Below are 15735 nucleotides of genomic sequence, written 5' to 3' on the forward strand. Positions count from 1 at the left end.
TGGTTCCCCAATTTCCCCTCTTCTCAACACAGCTGAAGGGGAACAAGAAAACACCTTAAACAACTCCCTCCAGGTTTTTTTGTTCTCTAACAACAAGCCATCCATTGACGCTCCGAGATACTTCTGCGCCCAGCACCTTACTCAGCTCTTTCCTAAGCTAACTTGAAATCAAATTACACGAACACACTGATTTCCTAGCTCCAATGGGATGATATTACAATACAATTGAGAGTTTGCAAGTATAATTTTAATTCATTAATTAATTTTAAGTTAAATGAAAATTATTTTCCCATGGGAAACTAGCTCAACATAAACGATCTTCTTCCAACTAAAACCACCATCTAGAACTGAGGCCGCCGGCTGCCTTAGTCTGGTCAGTGGGTGGATCACCAGTGAAGACACCGTACAAGGCAATCATTGTGGTCATGTGAGCACATGGGAAAGAGGCCCTCTGGTTAATTATTTCAGTGATTCCTGGGAAAGCGTGCTGCATCGGGATAGCAGATGTTCCTGCCGGTGCATTTACTCTGGCCTATCAAGTAATGTCAGCTTCTAAGACTTTATTGCATGTCAACATCAGCACCATGAAGCAGAGAGTCACTGGAAAATGCATTCCAGGCCATAATAGACACCACTGGTATACTTTGTGCAGCCACAAAAATAACAAAACAAAACGAAACAATAAAATAAAAGCTAAGGCAGGGCCAGGTTGCACCCATCAGTAAATGCCATAAGACTTATGGAGTCGACGAACATTCCTGAGGGGCTAAGACGCTTCAGGTGCAGTGACCACAGAGATGAGTTGTAGCAAACCAGGAGACACACACTGGGCATGTTTTAAAGACCGGAAAATTCTCAGTACTCACGATTGCCTGTACCCCGACTGGTGTGAGTCCCCTGCCCTGTTCAAATAAATACAGTCTCCTGAGACTGCCACTTTAAAGAACAAATTCACAGGGCACGGTTCCTATCCTCAGCTTCTGGGCACTTTTTCATTTGTCAACTTGATTTTTTTTAATTAAAAACAAAAACAAACAAACAAAAAAAACCAAAAACAAAACAAAAAACCAAAAAACTCTAAAGGGATGCGATGATGGGGAATTTCTTTTAGAAAAAAAAAAAATAGGAGGAGGAGGAGGAATTGGTGAGGGGTCAGGTAGAAAAATGTCAGGAACCAGACCACAATTTTAAAAAATAGTATTTAAGAATTATAAACAATAGTTACACGCTGGACGTACCTGAGACAGACATCGGACAACACAGGGCTTCTGTGTCTCCGTATGACTTTTTCTACATCTGAGTCAACGTCACTCCAAAGCTCTGGTGTGACGGACGAGTGGGGCACACTGACTTCACAGGCATAAATTCACAGCAGGGTAATCATTTTCCTCAAGCAGGCCTACAATCACACTTATACATCTTTTATCCAAATGAGTAAAATTTACAACTGGCCGGTTTCCCCTTACCACTACAGAGTGGCGGGGTCTAGTGGGAAATAATAACTCCAGAGTCGCCAAGTCTACCCCAGAAGGCGGGGTTCAGGCAAAATAGGCGTGGCAGAAGACAGCCACTGCCAGGAGGATGATGCCGTTGATGTTCACCACTGTCCTCCACAAGGGCTTCTCGGAAGTGTCCGTCATCTTCAGCTTCATAGCTTCCTCCTCTTCCTTAGTCATCTTCGGTCCTTTTTCCTGGTCCAGCCCACAGAACAGGTCGTATGCCTTCCTGAAGCACCCCTTCTCCTTCTGGGGGACTTCTGCGTCTACAGAAAGATGTAAGGGATTGTTAGATGCAAAGGCTAAAGGGCCCGGAAAGAGTTCCCAGGGAAGACGGGAGTACCACAAAGCATTTCCCATTCTCTAGCAGCATCCCAGCGCTCTCATTCTCAGGGCGGGATTCAGGTTTACCCGTGAGGCCATGCTGACCTGCATCCTGCATCCTCAGGTCATCTGTGTTTTATCTCTTCCAGGACCAGTAAGGTGTGTTTTGATTTAGAATAGTCAGACAAGGTAACAGACGATGAGAGGTAAGTGCTAACACTGAGATGGACAGCTGACTCAGGAAGAAATGCTAAGTCCATCTCTGAAATACAGAACCTGTACCTGTTTGCTATACCACTGGATGGCAACGAGGCCGGCCTGACTCAGAAGAGAATTGTCTGAACTTGCCCCTTCTGAGGTTTCACAACGGATCTGTCTGGAGGGTAAAGTTTGCTCTGAACAGGCCCCAAAAGGCGCAACAGAGATCAATACTTGTTGGTCTCAGTACAAGCTGGCGCTTGCTCACACTGCTAAATCAAACCGCCCAGTTGGGTATGACACCCAAAGTGGATGCCTGTCAAGGGAACAGAGTCCCTCCTCTGAGGTCAGGTGTGGCACTGGAGACAGACAGATGTAGTTTCAAATGCCGGCTCTGCCAGTCACCAGCTGTGAGACCAGCACCACTGAATGTTTTAACGCAATGTTTAGGGACTACTGCTTGCTACGTCCTGGTTTTGATAAGTTATAGCATTCTGTTTTAGAGTCTAAATATGTAGCAGGTCTCACATCTCAGCCACTGGGATTATGGAAGTGTGCCACCACTTCTAGCTTACACAATTTTTTAAAACAGAGCTTTAGTGATCCAAAGCATATATGTATCAGGACTCTAAAGTGAGGTGATGAGAGGCTAATTAGTCTCTAGGCGCATAGTGAGTTTAGACACCTAGTAGGTCCACAGCTAGAATTGTATGCTTCTGATGCCAGACTTATAACCTCTCCTGTTTCATCTAGTACTGTCCTGCAGAATGGGGCTTCGACTTCAGTGCCAGATAAAGCTCACGAACTCTGGTTCCCGTACCTCTTCTGCACACCACACACGTGTATTCGCTGTGTGTGCACCTGTTCTGTGTAGAGTAAAAGGTGCCACATGAACGTTGAAGGCAGACTTAATTTGAAGGGCAAGCCTCGGGCTACAGTAGGGTAGCTCAGAGACAGAGTGCTTCCCTTGCAATGTGCTAAGCCTAAATAAGGCTTGGTCCCCAGAACTGAAAAAAAAATCATTAAAAATAAGTCTGCACACTAAGCATCATCTTAAGCATCCGGAGAAATGGCATTTCTCCGATTTCCAATCCAGAGAACTCTGAAGTAGAAAGATGTAAGATCCTCAGAGCCTCTGCCCCATACCGCCAGTGTCACCGGAAGTGAGCATAGCATTGTGTACGTCTCTGTCTTAGGCCACAGGTTATATCAGCAAAGCCCTAATTCCCTGACCCCTGACTCTGCTCCAAGTCAAGAACAAATTCTTCATCCACTGACTCATTGAGTTCTGCCAAACATCTGCTAAACACGAGAAGTGAGGCGGCTGAGAGGTTTTCTCTCAGCTTCACCCATGTGGTGAACGGTTCTCAAAGACATCTATACAGCTGCCTTTCGCCCTGCTCCTCTCTCAGTCCCTGGGGCTTGACGCGAGCCTTGAGGAAGGCATTCCCGAAAGACTTCGATAAATGGCTTAGGAACTCACCTATTTCAATGGTATCTTTAGGGTCCTCCTCGACGGGCTCCTCCTCTCCTGCATCCAGGTCGATGCGCTCTTCTGTGCTGTTACGTAGACTCCAGCACAGACGGTACAGCTGTGGAGAAAGCAGAGCGTTACCGGGAAGATGTAAGCAGTGTCTTAGGACTTGAGGGGGACAAAAAAGGGTGCATCAAGCGAGGAAAAGAACATGGCCTCTCCACACCAAGGAAAGAAGGATATCTGTCTCATTCACACATCGTTTCTAAATGTGGTTGGAATGTGAGTACACACATGCAGTCTATATCTATATTGTACATCATAATATAGAGAGAGGTTAAGAGACCACCTCAACTCATCCCTAAGCAAGGCATCGCACCATGACCTCCAAGGCTCAGGGAAGTGTCACAGAAGAGAAGACAAGAGGAACGAAAGAGAAGGCTGGGAGGAATGAAGGAGTGCTAGACATGATACACTTTCGCCTCCATAACCCAGTGCAGCTACGGCCTGCACAGGGCTGGGCCTGTCACCACGCCTGAGGAAACAGGGAAGGTGATCGTGAGACCCCAGCATACACTGAGGGACTCTGGACAACTAAAGGACACTAGAGACGGAATGTCGTTTTCTTCAGTGGCCTAGCAGTGGTAAGTCCTCATGTTCTGACTGATTCCCTGCTCATTCCCATGAAAGCAACCATAATTAAACTTTGTGGGTCAAAAGGGAAGATTCGAAGAAAGAGCGGGCTTGTTGGAAAGAAAATGTTTCAGGAGAAGGAAGTTGGCAGCAGGTGGTGTAAATGACCAGAATTCAGCATATTTCTATATGAAGGTATCAAAAAAATTTGCCTGAGATATAAATGTTTGGTGTGTGAATGAATTCACTTTTCTCCTGATAAATAAATTTTTTCAACACTGCTACTAGGAAACAAGACCAGACAGTGGTTTATCTGCACCAGCGCCATAAGATCCTATTATTGAACGCTGTCCCAAGAATAAGATATATAATAAAATGAAAACTAGAAGCATGAACCATATCGACAAGGTAGAGTAGGGGCAGTCGCTACTGGTAGAGTCCAGAACGTGAGGTAGGAATTTGCCCAAGTCTGAGAGAATCAATGTGTCATGTCCAGCCCTATCAAGCCTTTTGGGTTTCCCATTTCGCAAGGAAGCTCGGAGATAAATATGTTTGTGGCTTCAATACTTCTGAAGACTAAGATTCAGGAAAATGGTTGATACAACATAAAAATCCCTATCACAGAGCTGGGGAAAGCTGGTGACCCCGCAGCTACAAATGCAGACTCTGTTTTACATTAAGGTTTGTCTCAGATCTTGATCACTAGATTCTGAGGTTAAAGTCTCTTAAGGATTCTGCCAGTGCTTGTTTATCTGTGTGCTGAGGTAAAGTGTTCATACAACCCTTTTTCTCTTCCTACAGATGACTGGTGTGGTGGTTTGAATAGGTGTGGCCTCCAGGATTCATGGTTTGGATGCTTGGCCCATGGGGAGTGGCACTATTAGGAGGTGTGGCCTTGTAGGAGGAAATATGTCATTGCAGGAGTGGGCTTTGAGCTCTCCTCGTGCTCAAGCTCTGCCCAGTGTGGAATCAGTCCTCCTGGCTGCCTTCTGATTAAGATGTAGAACTCTCAACGTCTTCTCCAACACTGTGTCTGCCTGCATGCTGTCATGCTTCTCGCCATGATGTTAATGGACTAAACCTCTGAAACGCTAAGCCAGCCCCAACTAAATGTTTTCTAAAAGTTACCTTGGTCACGCTGTGTCTTCACAGTAACTGAAGCCCTAATTGAGACAATTGGGTCAATTTCCTAGCTCTGTTCCCTTGCAAACCTGAGAACATTAGAGATCCGTTTCGTGTTGGGTCATCTGACTATCTTGTTTATAATAGAACGGGCCTGTCATCGGTTATCCTTCTTTGAATTGGTAAATCTATGAAAGAACTTTAACCCAACGGCAGCATCTGCAGCTAAAGAAATGTATCATGGCTTCTGAAGGCTTGGAGTGGGAGAACATTGGTAGAGTGATGTGACCTGAATGTCTCCTCCAAAACAAATATCAGCACGTAATCGCCAGTGTGATGGACGCTATTAAGAGCTGGGATCTTTGTTTAGATTAGAATATCGCTATCATGGGAGGACCTGTCTGATAAAAAATAACAGAGTGGTGAGGTTGACTCCAACCCTCTCTCCTTCCCTCTCACACGCAGCGTCTATCATGACGCCGCCAACTGCCATGTTATTATGCTGTAAGAAGCCCTCACCACATGAGGCCTCTCAATCTCTGGTGTTCCAGCGTCCATAACTGTGAGAGAAACGAACTTATTACTTATAATCTACATAGTCCATGGCATTCAATTATAGCCACAGAACAAAGCATACTGCTAAAAATGTCCTAATTAGGAAAAGCCAAGAAGTAAACCACTTCAGTGTAGGCCTCCCTGACTGGGGTGATTTTGGTAACGAGGCACATTCCCTGCTGGGATGTGGATGATTTGGCCGTGGAACTTTCACAAGAGATATGACTTTTGATTAGATCTAATCTAGTGTTACGTTGCCTGTCAAGTGACCCCACTTCACTCATAGCTCAGGGACAGGGTCTACAGAACAGCCTCTAGTCTGAAGTCTGGGCGGTAAGGACCTGCACCAGACAGCGCTGGTACAGCAAGCATTCCGAGTTCTTCACCCCGCATCCTTCCACATGAAACCAAAGACAAGCCGGAACTCTTTCAGTCACATAAAGTATGGGGTGCTCGTGTGGGTGCTGCAGACAGGGCCTGTGGAACGAGAGCGGGGAAGACCTCAAGTGGATACTCACGTGCACGTCTGGGATGGGCTTGGTGAGGAGGGAGATGACCAAGACGGTGACGACGCTGATGGCGAAGAGGATGATGGCAAAGTACAGATAGTGGACCCCGCAGATGATCTTGGGGCAGTTGCTGGGCTCCATGCAGCTTCCGGTTCCGTAGGCGAACTCGGTGATCATACGGGAGATTCCAATCAGGAAGCCGAGAATCAGTCCCCAGAAGGCTCCCTGTGGGAGGAGGAAACCTGGGTTAACTGTGCTGCAACCAGAAAGCAACCGACATTCTCATATCCTTAAGTAGTAGAAGACAGGAATTGAGGAAGAGAGGAGAAAAGGCCCCTCCAGGCCACCAGGGGCCAAAACACTGAAACCTTTATCCAGGCCAGAACTGTTAAGTAGCACTTTCTATGAGACCGTCTTATCGTTTCAGCAACATGGTATCTGGATCGTAAAACAAGAATTCAAAATATAATGGGATCAAACTATAGACTATTGACGATGTGTCTTAAGTCGAAAGCCTCCTTCTAACCTACAAACTAGTTTGAGGGTGAGGGGTGTGGCTCAGTAGTGGAGTGATCGTGTGAGGCCACAGACTCAATCCTCAGCACCACAAAAATAAAAGCCGTCATCATTTGAGCCTGCACATCTTCGGCTAACGTCCTCACAAGATTCCAGATTTGGGTACCATCTGATACAAAGTCATTAATGGCAATAAATCTTCTCTGAAGGCATCATAAAACAAGTTAAGGAATTTTTAAGGAATGAGGAAGAAAGGAACTTTTCCATAAGAATATATAGGACATCCCCAGCACCCCACAGGCCCTTCTGGCTTCATTTCCAACCTATCCAGCCTGCCAGTTCTCCCACATCCTTCTCCAGGGTCTAACTCCATGAGTCTCCCACCAGACCTAGCTCAAGTCTCCGTTCTAGCACCCCTACCTAGTCTGGTCATACGTGTCTGAACCACAAACTACCTCTAAGATTCCACGACAACCTGACCTGCCTGCCAGCACTCTTGGGTCTCCTCTGTGCTGTGTCCCACCTATCTACCCTCACAGATGCCCTACATCCTTCTCCACAGTCTAGCCCAGCAAGTCTCTCTAACTCATTCATGCCTTCTCCCCAGCCTACCTGATCTAGCCCAGGGTGCACATCCAGTGCCCTTGCCTAATCTTGCTACCTCTGCCTACAGACAAACCAAGTTCTAGGTTCCCCCCACAAGGACCCACCCTATTTGACCACAGGCAGCCAAACTCTGCACCCAGATAGATAGCCAATATTCTCCAGGGTCTAGCTCAATGAGTTTCCTTGACTCTCTGAAATAGAGCTGATCTGATTCGTAAACACAGGGCAGAGAGAGATCGAGCTAACAGGAAATGGAATGGGCTATTGAAACCTCAGAGTCCAACCCCAGCGACACACTTCCTCCAACAAGGCCACACCTCCTAATCCTTCCCAAACAGTTCCACCAATGAGGCCCAAGCACCAAAAGAGAGCCTGTGGAGGCTATTCTCATTAAAACCACCACACACTACATTACTGGCTACTTAATGATGCCATCTATGCTAATTTCCTAGGGTCTTTGTCCAATTTGTTTTCTCTGTCCAGGAGGATATGGAGTCTTGCACGGTTTCACCAATGAACGGCCTTAGCACTAGGGCTTTGTCCTTTCTGGGGCCCTGAGAATCCCAACTAGAAAGACAAGTTTACACTGGAGGTGGCTTCTACTAGAACACCCTCTAGAGTTGCTTACCCGGGAACTACAGACAAGACTTTCTAGTGGGAGCCACAGAGTCAAGTCAGAGTCCCAGAGGTTGGATGGGAGAAACAGTGGAGCCATGATGGTGAGAAGGCAGGTGTGTGTGAAGAACATGGAACACTTTACTGTGCACCAAAAAATTCAGACAGTAGAGAAAGATTACTCAGTGAGTGTGGGAAAGCCTCCAGCCAGCTCTCCTGCCTCATCACCAGAGACTTGAGGGTGGAGACCTCCCTTATGTGTAGAATGACCATGGGAACCTTCACTTGTAACTCACACATACTCATGCATGAGAGAATTTATAATGGGGGAAACCTTATATGTGTAACGTATGGCCAACTTCACTGTCCACCAGTGAACCCACACTGGGCAGAGGCTCTATGAATGTGCAGAGTGTCACGTGACCCTTGTGGCTAACTCATTCCTCATGCACTACACAACCTATCTTGTCAAAGACCAAGGAGGGAGAAGCTCTTGTCAAAGACTGTACTCCACTCCAAATAGGAGACACCTCTGTTCCAGTTATTTCTCCTTTGTTAAAGAAGGCCCCTACTGTTTAAAGATAGTCTTCTGGAAGGCAATGTAAATATAAGTATTTCAGAGGCCATGTCAAAGAAAATTAAACCATGCATCAAAATAGGGAAAAAAAAGGATTCGACGGGAAGCATACACTATTAGTTAGGACCTTATAACAAGGACAGGGGAGTCGAAGAAAGAGAGTGGATCTGATACTAACTCTTGAGGGCTCACGGCAACCCTCAGGGAGCCTTATGGTTCCTCGAGGCAAACCCATGCAAACCTATCACTGCATATCCATTTCTGTTTGAAATCTCTGAGACCCAGAATCCTTTTCACGGAGAATATGCAAATCCCCGTAAACACCGTCTGCAGCACACTGGCTGCAGACTGGAGCTGCTGGACCGACCGACACCTACCGGTTCATTGACTCTCTTGCAGAAAATAGCCAGCAGGAAGACGGCTGCAATGGGCGGCCCCAGGTAACTGGTGATGGACTGGATGTAGTCAAAGAGCTGCCCGCTTTGAGCAGACTGCACAATGGGCACCCAGGCAATGCTGACGCCGATCAGCACGAGGATGAACAACCTGAAATCAAAGTGCCAGGACAGGATGTCAGCGCTCTACATGAATGAATGTATACATATCAATAATATATGCATGTATATGTACACACCTATATGAAGATGTCACAAGCATATACATATACATATATATATGCATGCTTACACGTGTATTGTATGATATATACATATCTCATATCAACACAGTGAAGCAAAATAAGCAGATCCACTCCTGAGGCTTCTTTCCTCCTTACTCTGCTTACCTGAAAGTTATCTGTGTCTAGGGATAACAGAAATATATTTGACTTTCAACAGTCAGCCAGGCCCAGTGACCTAACATACAAAACCCCACTTTGAGAGGAATCAAAGTATAGGGACGAGGTTATAGACTCTGGAGCAGGGTAATAGTGGACTCGAGTTCTTATTGTTTCTGCGTGATATAAAATATAAAACATGCTACCTAATCTCTCTCCAAGTCTCCAGTTCTCCAGCTGAAAACTGAGATTGGGATAAAGATTAATAAGAGAAAAGCTTCTCGCAAACTGGGGATGATAAAATTTCTTAAACGCCATCTCTGCTTCCTTCTATCTCATAAAGTTTTAACAAAACTAAAACCATCAGCCAAGGAGAGATTCTGCAGAAACAGGGCTGGTTAGGAAGTAACCAGGTATTTCTAGCTCCCTTCTTCCTGAGCTTTACTTCATGTTGTAAAACCGTGGGAGATCCTCTTACGAGATCTTATTACTTGTGCACATGATGGAATTATAAAGGACACGAGAGCTCCTGTACCCTGTGTGCATTTAAAGCAAATGAGTGCTGTTTTCACCTAGATCTTCCCCTGGAGGACCTTCCCATGCCACCAGCCATTTCTGACTCTAAGATCTCCCTCTGCCAAGCCCTCCCCAACCACACACGACACCATGCCTGCCTCTTCCTTCTCTGAGCCCTTCATTGCTCTTACAAACCATACTATTGTTTCAGGTCACTGTGAGGTTGTTCCGTGTTGAGCAAACCCAAAGCCAGTTATGGGATGCACAGTAGAATTGAAAAGTCAACATACTGGTTTTCCTTTTCAGTAGGTGACTTATAAGAAAAAAAGCCAATCAAGGTCTCAGTGCTGCTCAGTAGGGTGTAAGGTAGTAGTTTCTTTGCTGGTCAGATACCCCTTTTGGAGGGGATTCTTATTATCTCCAAAAAAAAATACCCCAAAAAAACAACAACAACAAAAATACAGAGTAAGGATGCAGCCCAGTGGCAGAGTATGAGCCTAGTATGTGCCAAGCGCCAAGTTCAATCCCAGCACCATTGTTAAGATCATGTGCACAGAGCTGGTGCTTTGTAATTGATGGAGGATGTTCACAAATGGAATTTCAGTCCATCTTCCCTTCCTCTTTGAAACAAAAATGTTGCTTCAAAGGGTCAAGACATCAGGAACACTTGGGCCCCCAGAAACAGAGCAATTAGAGAGGTGAGGATGTGAGGAGAATCCTGGAGCAGTAAAGAGCCCCAGTGGGGATTTAATCTGCTGCAGATGGCGGGCCTGGCCCTGCTCAGTCCAGCCCTAGTTAAGGCACAGACAAGTGCATCCTGTTAATGCTCATCGGTAGCCTGAGATAAAGGAGTTGATTTCTTATGTCTCTTCCAACTCCAGTGGAACACCGTTCGATTGTTTTCTATGTGAATTGAACTGACAGGGCTGGGGGGTGTAGCTCTGTGGTCTAGCGCTTGCCCAGAATGTCCAGCGCTCTGAGTTCTGGTACCACAGAAAACAGAAAGCCAGTGACAGGCAAGTATAACTGGCCGCAGAGACGACTCCAGTCAGGCCAAGTACCTGCTAGTCTTGCCTAACACGGTGGGTAGAACTTTCATGATCTGCTAAGCGTCCGTGCTACAGGCTGGGGTGCAGGGGGCTGCGTTTACCTTCCTGCAATCATGAGCTCCTTCTCGGATGCTCCCTTCCGGATCTTGGTGTAGATGTCCATGGTGAAGAGAGTGCTGGCGCTGTTGAAGATGGAGGTCAAGGAGCTCATGAGGGAAGCCATCATGACAGACAGCATCAGGCCTCGCAGTCCTGGAAGAGAACAGGTTCTGAGCGGCATACTCATCATTCCAACTCCCTGCCGCTGTGGACCGAACCCAACGTTTGTTTGCTTTTAGAAACCATGTCGTGTCCTCAAATCCATTGCTCAAGGAAGAATGGATGTTTTAAGAATGGGCTGTAGTTTTAAATGCTAAGACCTCAGCAGGCAATGGTGGAGAGACAGATACACATCAGATACATTTCAATTAAATGGTAAGGATGATGGTGGTATTGAGTGTGGCGGGGTGGCAGTGGCAGGCGTTTCATAAGGGCGCTCACCCGAAGGATTCATGGTCTAGCAGAACTTAACTTAGATTGAAAAGAAACTGAAAGGGCATCTGGGAGTGGGAGCCTGGCGCAAATCCCATCTGGCAAGGGCACGGGCATGCAGTATAATGGCTGTCCGTGGTTGTCAGCTTGGCTGTATCGGGAATTAACTAAAACCTGAGGGGTGGGTACATCCCTGAGGGGTTTTTCTTAATTAGAAATCATTAGAGGTGGGAAGACCCACCTATGATCCGGATCTTTTGAGGTGGGAAGACCCAGCTTTACTCCGGGCCACACCTTCTGGTGACAGCCTACATAAAGGGCATGGAAGAAGGCAGTTCCTGCTCTTTGCCTGTTTGCCTAGCTCTAGCTGGCAAGTTCATTCCTTCAGTGGCATTAGAGCCTACTTCTTAGGAATTCCAGCATCAACTAAGGACCAGCTGAGACATCCAGCCTCATGGGCTGAACGACTAATAGATTCTGGGCTTTCTGCCCACCATAAGCTTTGTCATTAGTGGTTTGAGCAGCGTAGGGACGAACAGCTTAATTTCCTCCCTTTTTTTTCTGTTCTTACTAAACCTCAGTCGCTTACATACTCGACAGGTGTTCGTTAAGTCTAGTTGGATAGCAGCCTAGGCCACCCCAGAATTGTAGAACACCATCACACTAAGTAAACCGGAAGACAAGTACAAGATAATTAGGAGACACATGGAGAGACCTGGTGTGGGTTAGTGGGGGACACTCAGTGGCTGAGAGGAAGCTGAATCTATGAGTGGGAGCAGGAGAGGCAGCCCAAGAAGATGGGGAAAGAGACAAACAGGAGAAGATAATATTATGATCCCAAAGCGAAACCTTCAAGGAAGACAACTGATTAACGACATTAAAAGCTATTGAGCAACGTAAGGGGAGGAATGGGCAATGCTGTGTGGTTTAGCCCAAGAGAGGCACCAGGGTTTCAGTCTTCACAGGAGTCAGAAGGCAGCCAGAGAGGCAGAAACAGCACGCGCACACACAGCGTTTTGCAGTTTTGCACACGTCTTTTTGTCGTTCGCCGTTCCACTATGGCACCGTGTGCTAGGGTCTCGTGAGAGCAGAGGTATAGAGGGCCATTTTGCAGAAGTGAACTATCCATTCCCGCAAATACCAGCATGACTTTTGCTCACTGGAACCTTCATCAATAAGCAGTCAGGTTCAGTGGAGAAGTTAAACATTATTCCCACTCTTACACGATCTGAATACAAATGCTTCCTTTGCCCAAGCTTGTGCATAAAGATGGTGGTGAAAAAGTTACAAAAAGAAAGCTAGCCACGGTGGTGCACATCAGTACTCCAAGCACGAGGGAAGCTCGGAGAAGAAGATTAATATCAACTCAATTCAAGGCCAGCCTGCCTTAAATAAGACTCTGCCTCAAACAAAGAGGAAACAGAGATGGTAGATAGATAGATAGTAGATAGATAGATAGATAGATAGATAGATAGATAGATAGATAGATAGATAGAGAATAAGGGAGGGAGGTTGAGCTGGTGGTTCAGTGGGTAAAATATTTGCTATGTAAGCATGAAGATTTGATTTTAAATCCCCAGAATCTACATAAAGCCCAGAACTGTAGCATTGGACTGCAACCCCGGTGCTGGTGGGGCACAGACACATTTTGGGATGAGACTGTGAGTTCCAAATTCAATGAGATATCGTGTCTTAAGATATGTGTGTGGGTGAAGGCTCATGGGACATCGAGGAAGACAGGGTAGAGACAAGGTTAGACCTGGAAGACCAGGAAATCTGCTTTAAGATTGTGTCCTAGGAATGACAGGGAAGTTTCACACCTGACACCTTAATAATTTGGCTGTTTACACAAGACTTGAACAAGGATAACGCCAATAGGCATACTAACATGGACGGGGCTCCAAGCCTAGGCAAAGAACTGCAGGCAACTGAGGGATGCTAAGAGCAGGAGAAGTTGTCTCCCCTCAGAGATGAGCTCCTAATTGGTTATCCAACACCAAGTGGTCAGCTCTGGAAACATATACATGCAAAAAACACTAAATGGACTCTGTGTGTGTGTGTGTGTGTGTGTGTGCATGTGTGTGCACGCGCGTGTGTGTGCCAGGAATTTGGGAGGGTGAAAGGGGTGTACATAGGAGGAGTTGGAGGGGGGAAAGGGAATGGGGAAATGAAGTAATTACATTTTAATGATAATAAAATAAATAAAATAGGAAAATAACTATTATTATTATAAATGAGTAAAATATAGACTATTGCAATTGCTGTCATTAAAATGTTCTCTACAAATTTGCAGATCTTCCCATTATATACTTAACATTTTTATCACGATGTGAATTTTAAAAATGTGGGGGGAAAAGAGGTGCATGGGTCAAAGAAGTGGCTCTATGGGAAAAGGGGATGGGCACACGGCTCATGACCTGAGTATGATCCCCAGAACCTACAGTGGGAGGAGAGAAGCGAGTCCTAAAGCTGTCACCCGATACCCACATGCACAATCATATACACATATACAGTGATAATGAATACGATATTGTAAGTAATAATAGAAGTGGAGACTTGATATCTACTTGTGGCTTCCACATGCACACACACACACACACACACACACACACTCTAAATATTGCAATGAGATCATTCAGCATTTGTGTTTCTGCTACTGGCTGATGTCACTTAACACCTTGCAGGGTCATCCATGTTGCTACAAGTAAACAGATGACCTTCTTGTGTGTCTGAATGTCATCCTGGTGTTTATATAGACCACGGTTTTCTCCATTTGTGTTTAAACACTTAGGAGCCTCACACTGTCTTCCAAAACGCCTGTTATAAGTTACTGCCTCTCTGTTTAAGTGCTTTAAATGATTAACCGCACAGGCGTGGAAAGAGAATTTCTCTCCCTCACAAGTTTTCAGACCATTTCCTCTCTTGGAGCAACAGATGGACAAGACCCAGGATTTCTAGACCCCAATCAAACCATACATCATGAGACATAAATTAAACTCAAAGTCACGGAAATAAGGCTTCCACCCTTGGACACACCCCTGGCTTGGAAATGGCTTTGTCCCAGAATGCATCTGGGAGTCTAGGTGGAGCCTAAACCGAACTGAACTCCCAAGAAAGTCTCACCGTTAGGCATGAGTTCCACCACCAGTGTGGGGTAGGCGATGTTGGTACAGCCCACCGGGGTGCCGCAGTATTTCTTACATTCTGAGGGGAGGACACAGGCGATTTTTTCTAGAGAGAGAGAGAGGAGAGAGAGATGGAGAGTTACATCAGCAAACATTCACTGGGGAGGTGGTTGCCTGTTTCCCTTCTTAAAGCAACACTTCAAACAAGACATTCCTGCCCAATGCCTGAAATGGTGCCAGGAAATGGGCCTCAGGTAAACCCTCTGTGTCGTAACTCTGCCCCGTCAGCACTGACAGACACATCCTGAAACTCTCACCGCGAGAAAATGGTTCTCAGGCAGAGAAGAAACGACACAGAAATGATCTGGTGGGGAAGGGAGGAGACGACACCTGTCCTAATAGCTTAATTGTCTCCTTTTTTCCTTCCCCAAAAATAACAGTGATCTGTGGCTCCTAGTTTTGAAGTTTATTTTGAATGTCTCTTAGATATCCCCTAGAAAACAAGGGTGATTCCCCAAGATGTGAGAAATCTGGGGTGGAGATAAGAAAGAAAGAGACTGGGAGGAGAAGGAAACACAGTCTAGAATCTGGGAGAAAATTCTAGAAACTTGTATAGAATTCAGCTTGGCCAATACTTGCTAAGTACCCATGTAGCACTGCCCCACACAGCACCAAGTCTTTACAGTAACATTTTTGTAAATAAATATATTCAGTAGCCATCACAATGAGCTATTCTGTTGGCTGAACAACTGACTCTTGGGACCCACATGTCCTGGATTCTCCTCACCCAGAGGAGCCGAAGTCTGTCAGTGCTCAGCCCGTTAGATAACAGGTCATAGCACCTGCTGTGACACACGCATACCTTCCCCTTAAGCCACCTCCAGATTACTTACAGCACGTCAGAAGTTGTAAATGCTATGGAGGTAGATGCTATGCTATGTTCTTTGGGAAAGGCGATAAGCAAAAGCTTACATATTTTCTGTACACGTGCAAATGTTTTAATATTTTACAATATATAGGTGGTTGGAGAGCCACAGACGTGTGAGTCAGGAATACAGAGGCCAGCTGTATCTTTCTCATGGTGGGCAAGCCAGTACATAAACGTGAATGCCAA

The 15735-nt window shown here is 45.9% G+C and overlaps 1 protein-coding gene across 1 annotated transcript in view; it reads right to left on the minus strand.

Annotated features, from left to right (window-relative positions):
• Positions 1 to 1287: 1287 nt before the first annotated feature.
• The window catches only part of Slc5a1 (solute carrier family 5 member 1), a 59564-nt gene continuing 45116 nt past the window's right edge, over positions 1288 to 15735 (minus strand). Inside the window, exons 10-15 of the mRNA XM_032916786.1 lie at positions 14620 to 14727; positions 11067 to 11217; positions 9003 to 9171; positions 6321 to 6536; positions 3502 to 3610; positions 1288 to 1762 (exon numbers count right to left, since the gene is read on the minus strand). Coding sequence (XP_032772677.1) covers positions 1539 to 1762; positions 3502 to 3610; positions 6321 to 6536; positions 9003 to 9171; positions 11067 to 11217; positions 14620 to 14727 — 977 coding nt within the window. The 3' untranslated portion in view covers positions 1288 to 1538. The remainder of the gene's footprint in view (positions 1763 to 3501; positions 3611 to 6320; positions 6537 to 9002; positions 9172 to 11066; positions 11218 to 14619; positions 14728 to 15735) is intronic.

The sequence above is a fragment of the Rattus rattus genome, chromosome 11 (genome assembly GCF_011064425.1).
Source record: "Rattus rattus isolate New Zealand chromosome 11, Rrattus_CSIRO_v1, whole genome shotgun sequence".
NCBI classification, from domain to species: domain Eukaryota; kingdom Metazoa; phylum Chordata; class Mammalia; order Rodentia; family Muridae; genus Rattus; species Rattus rattus.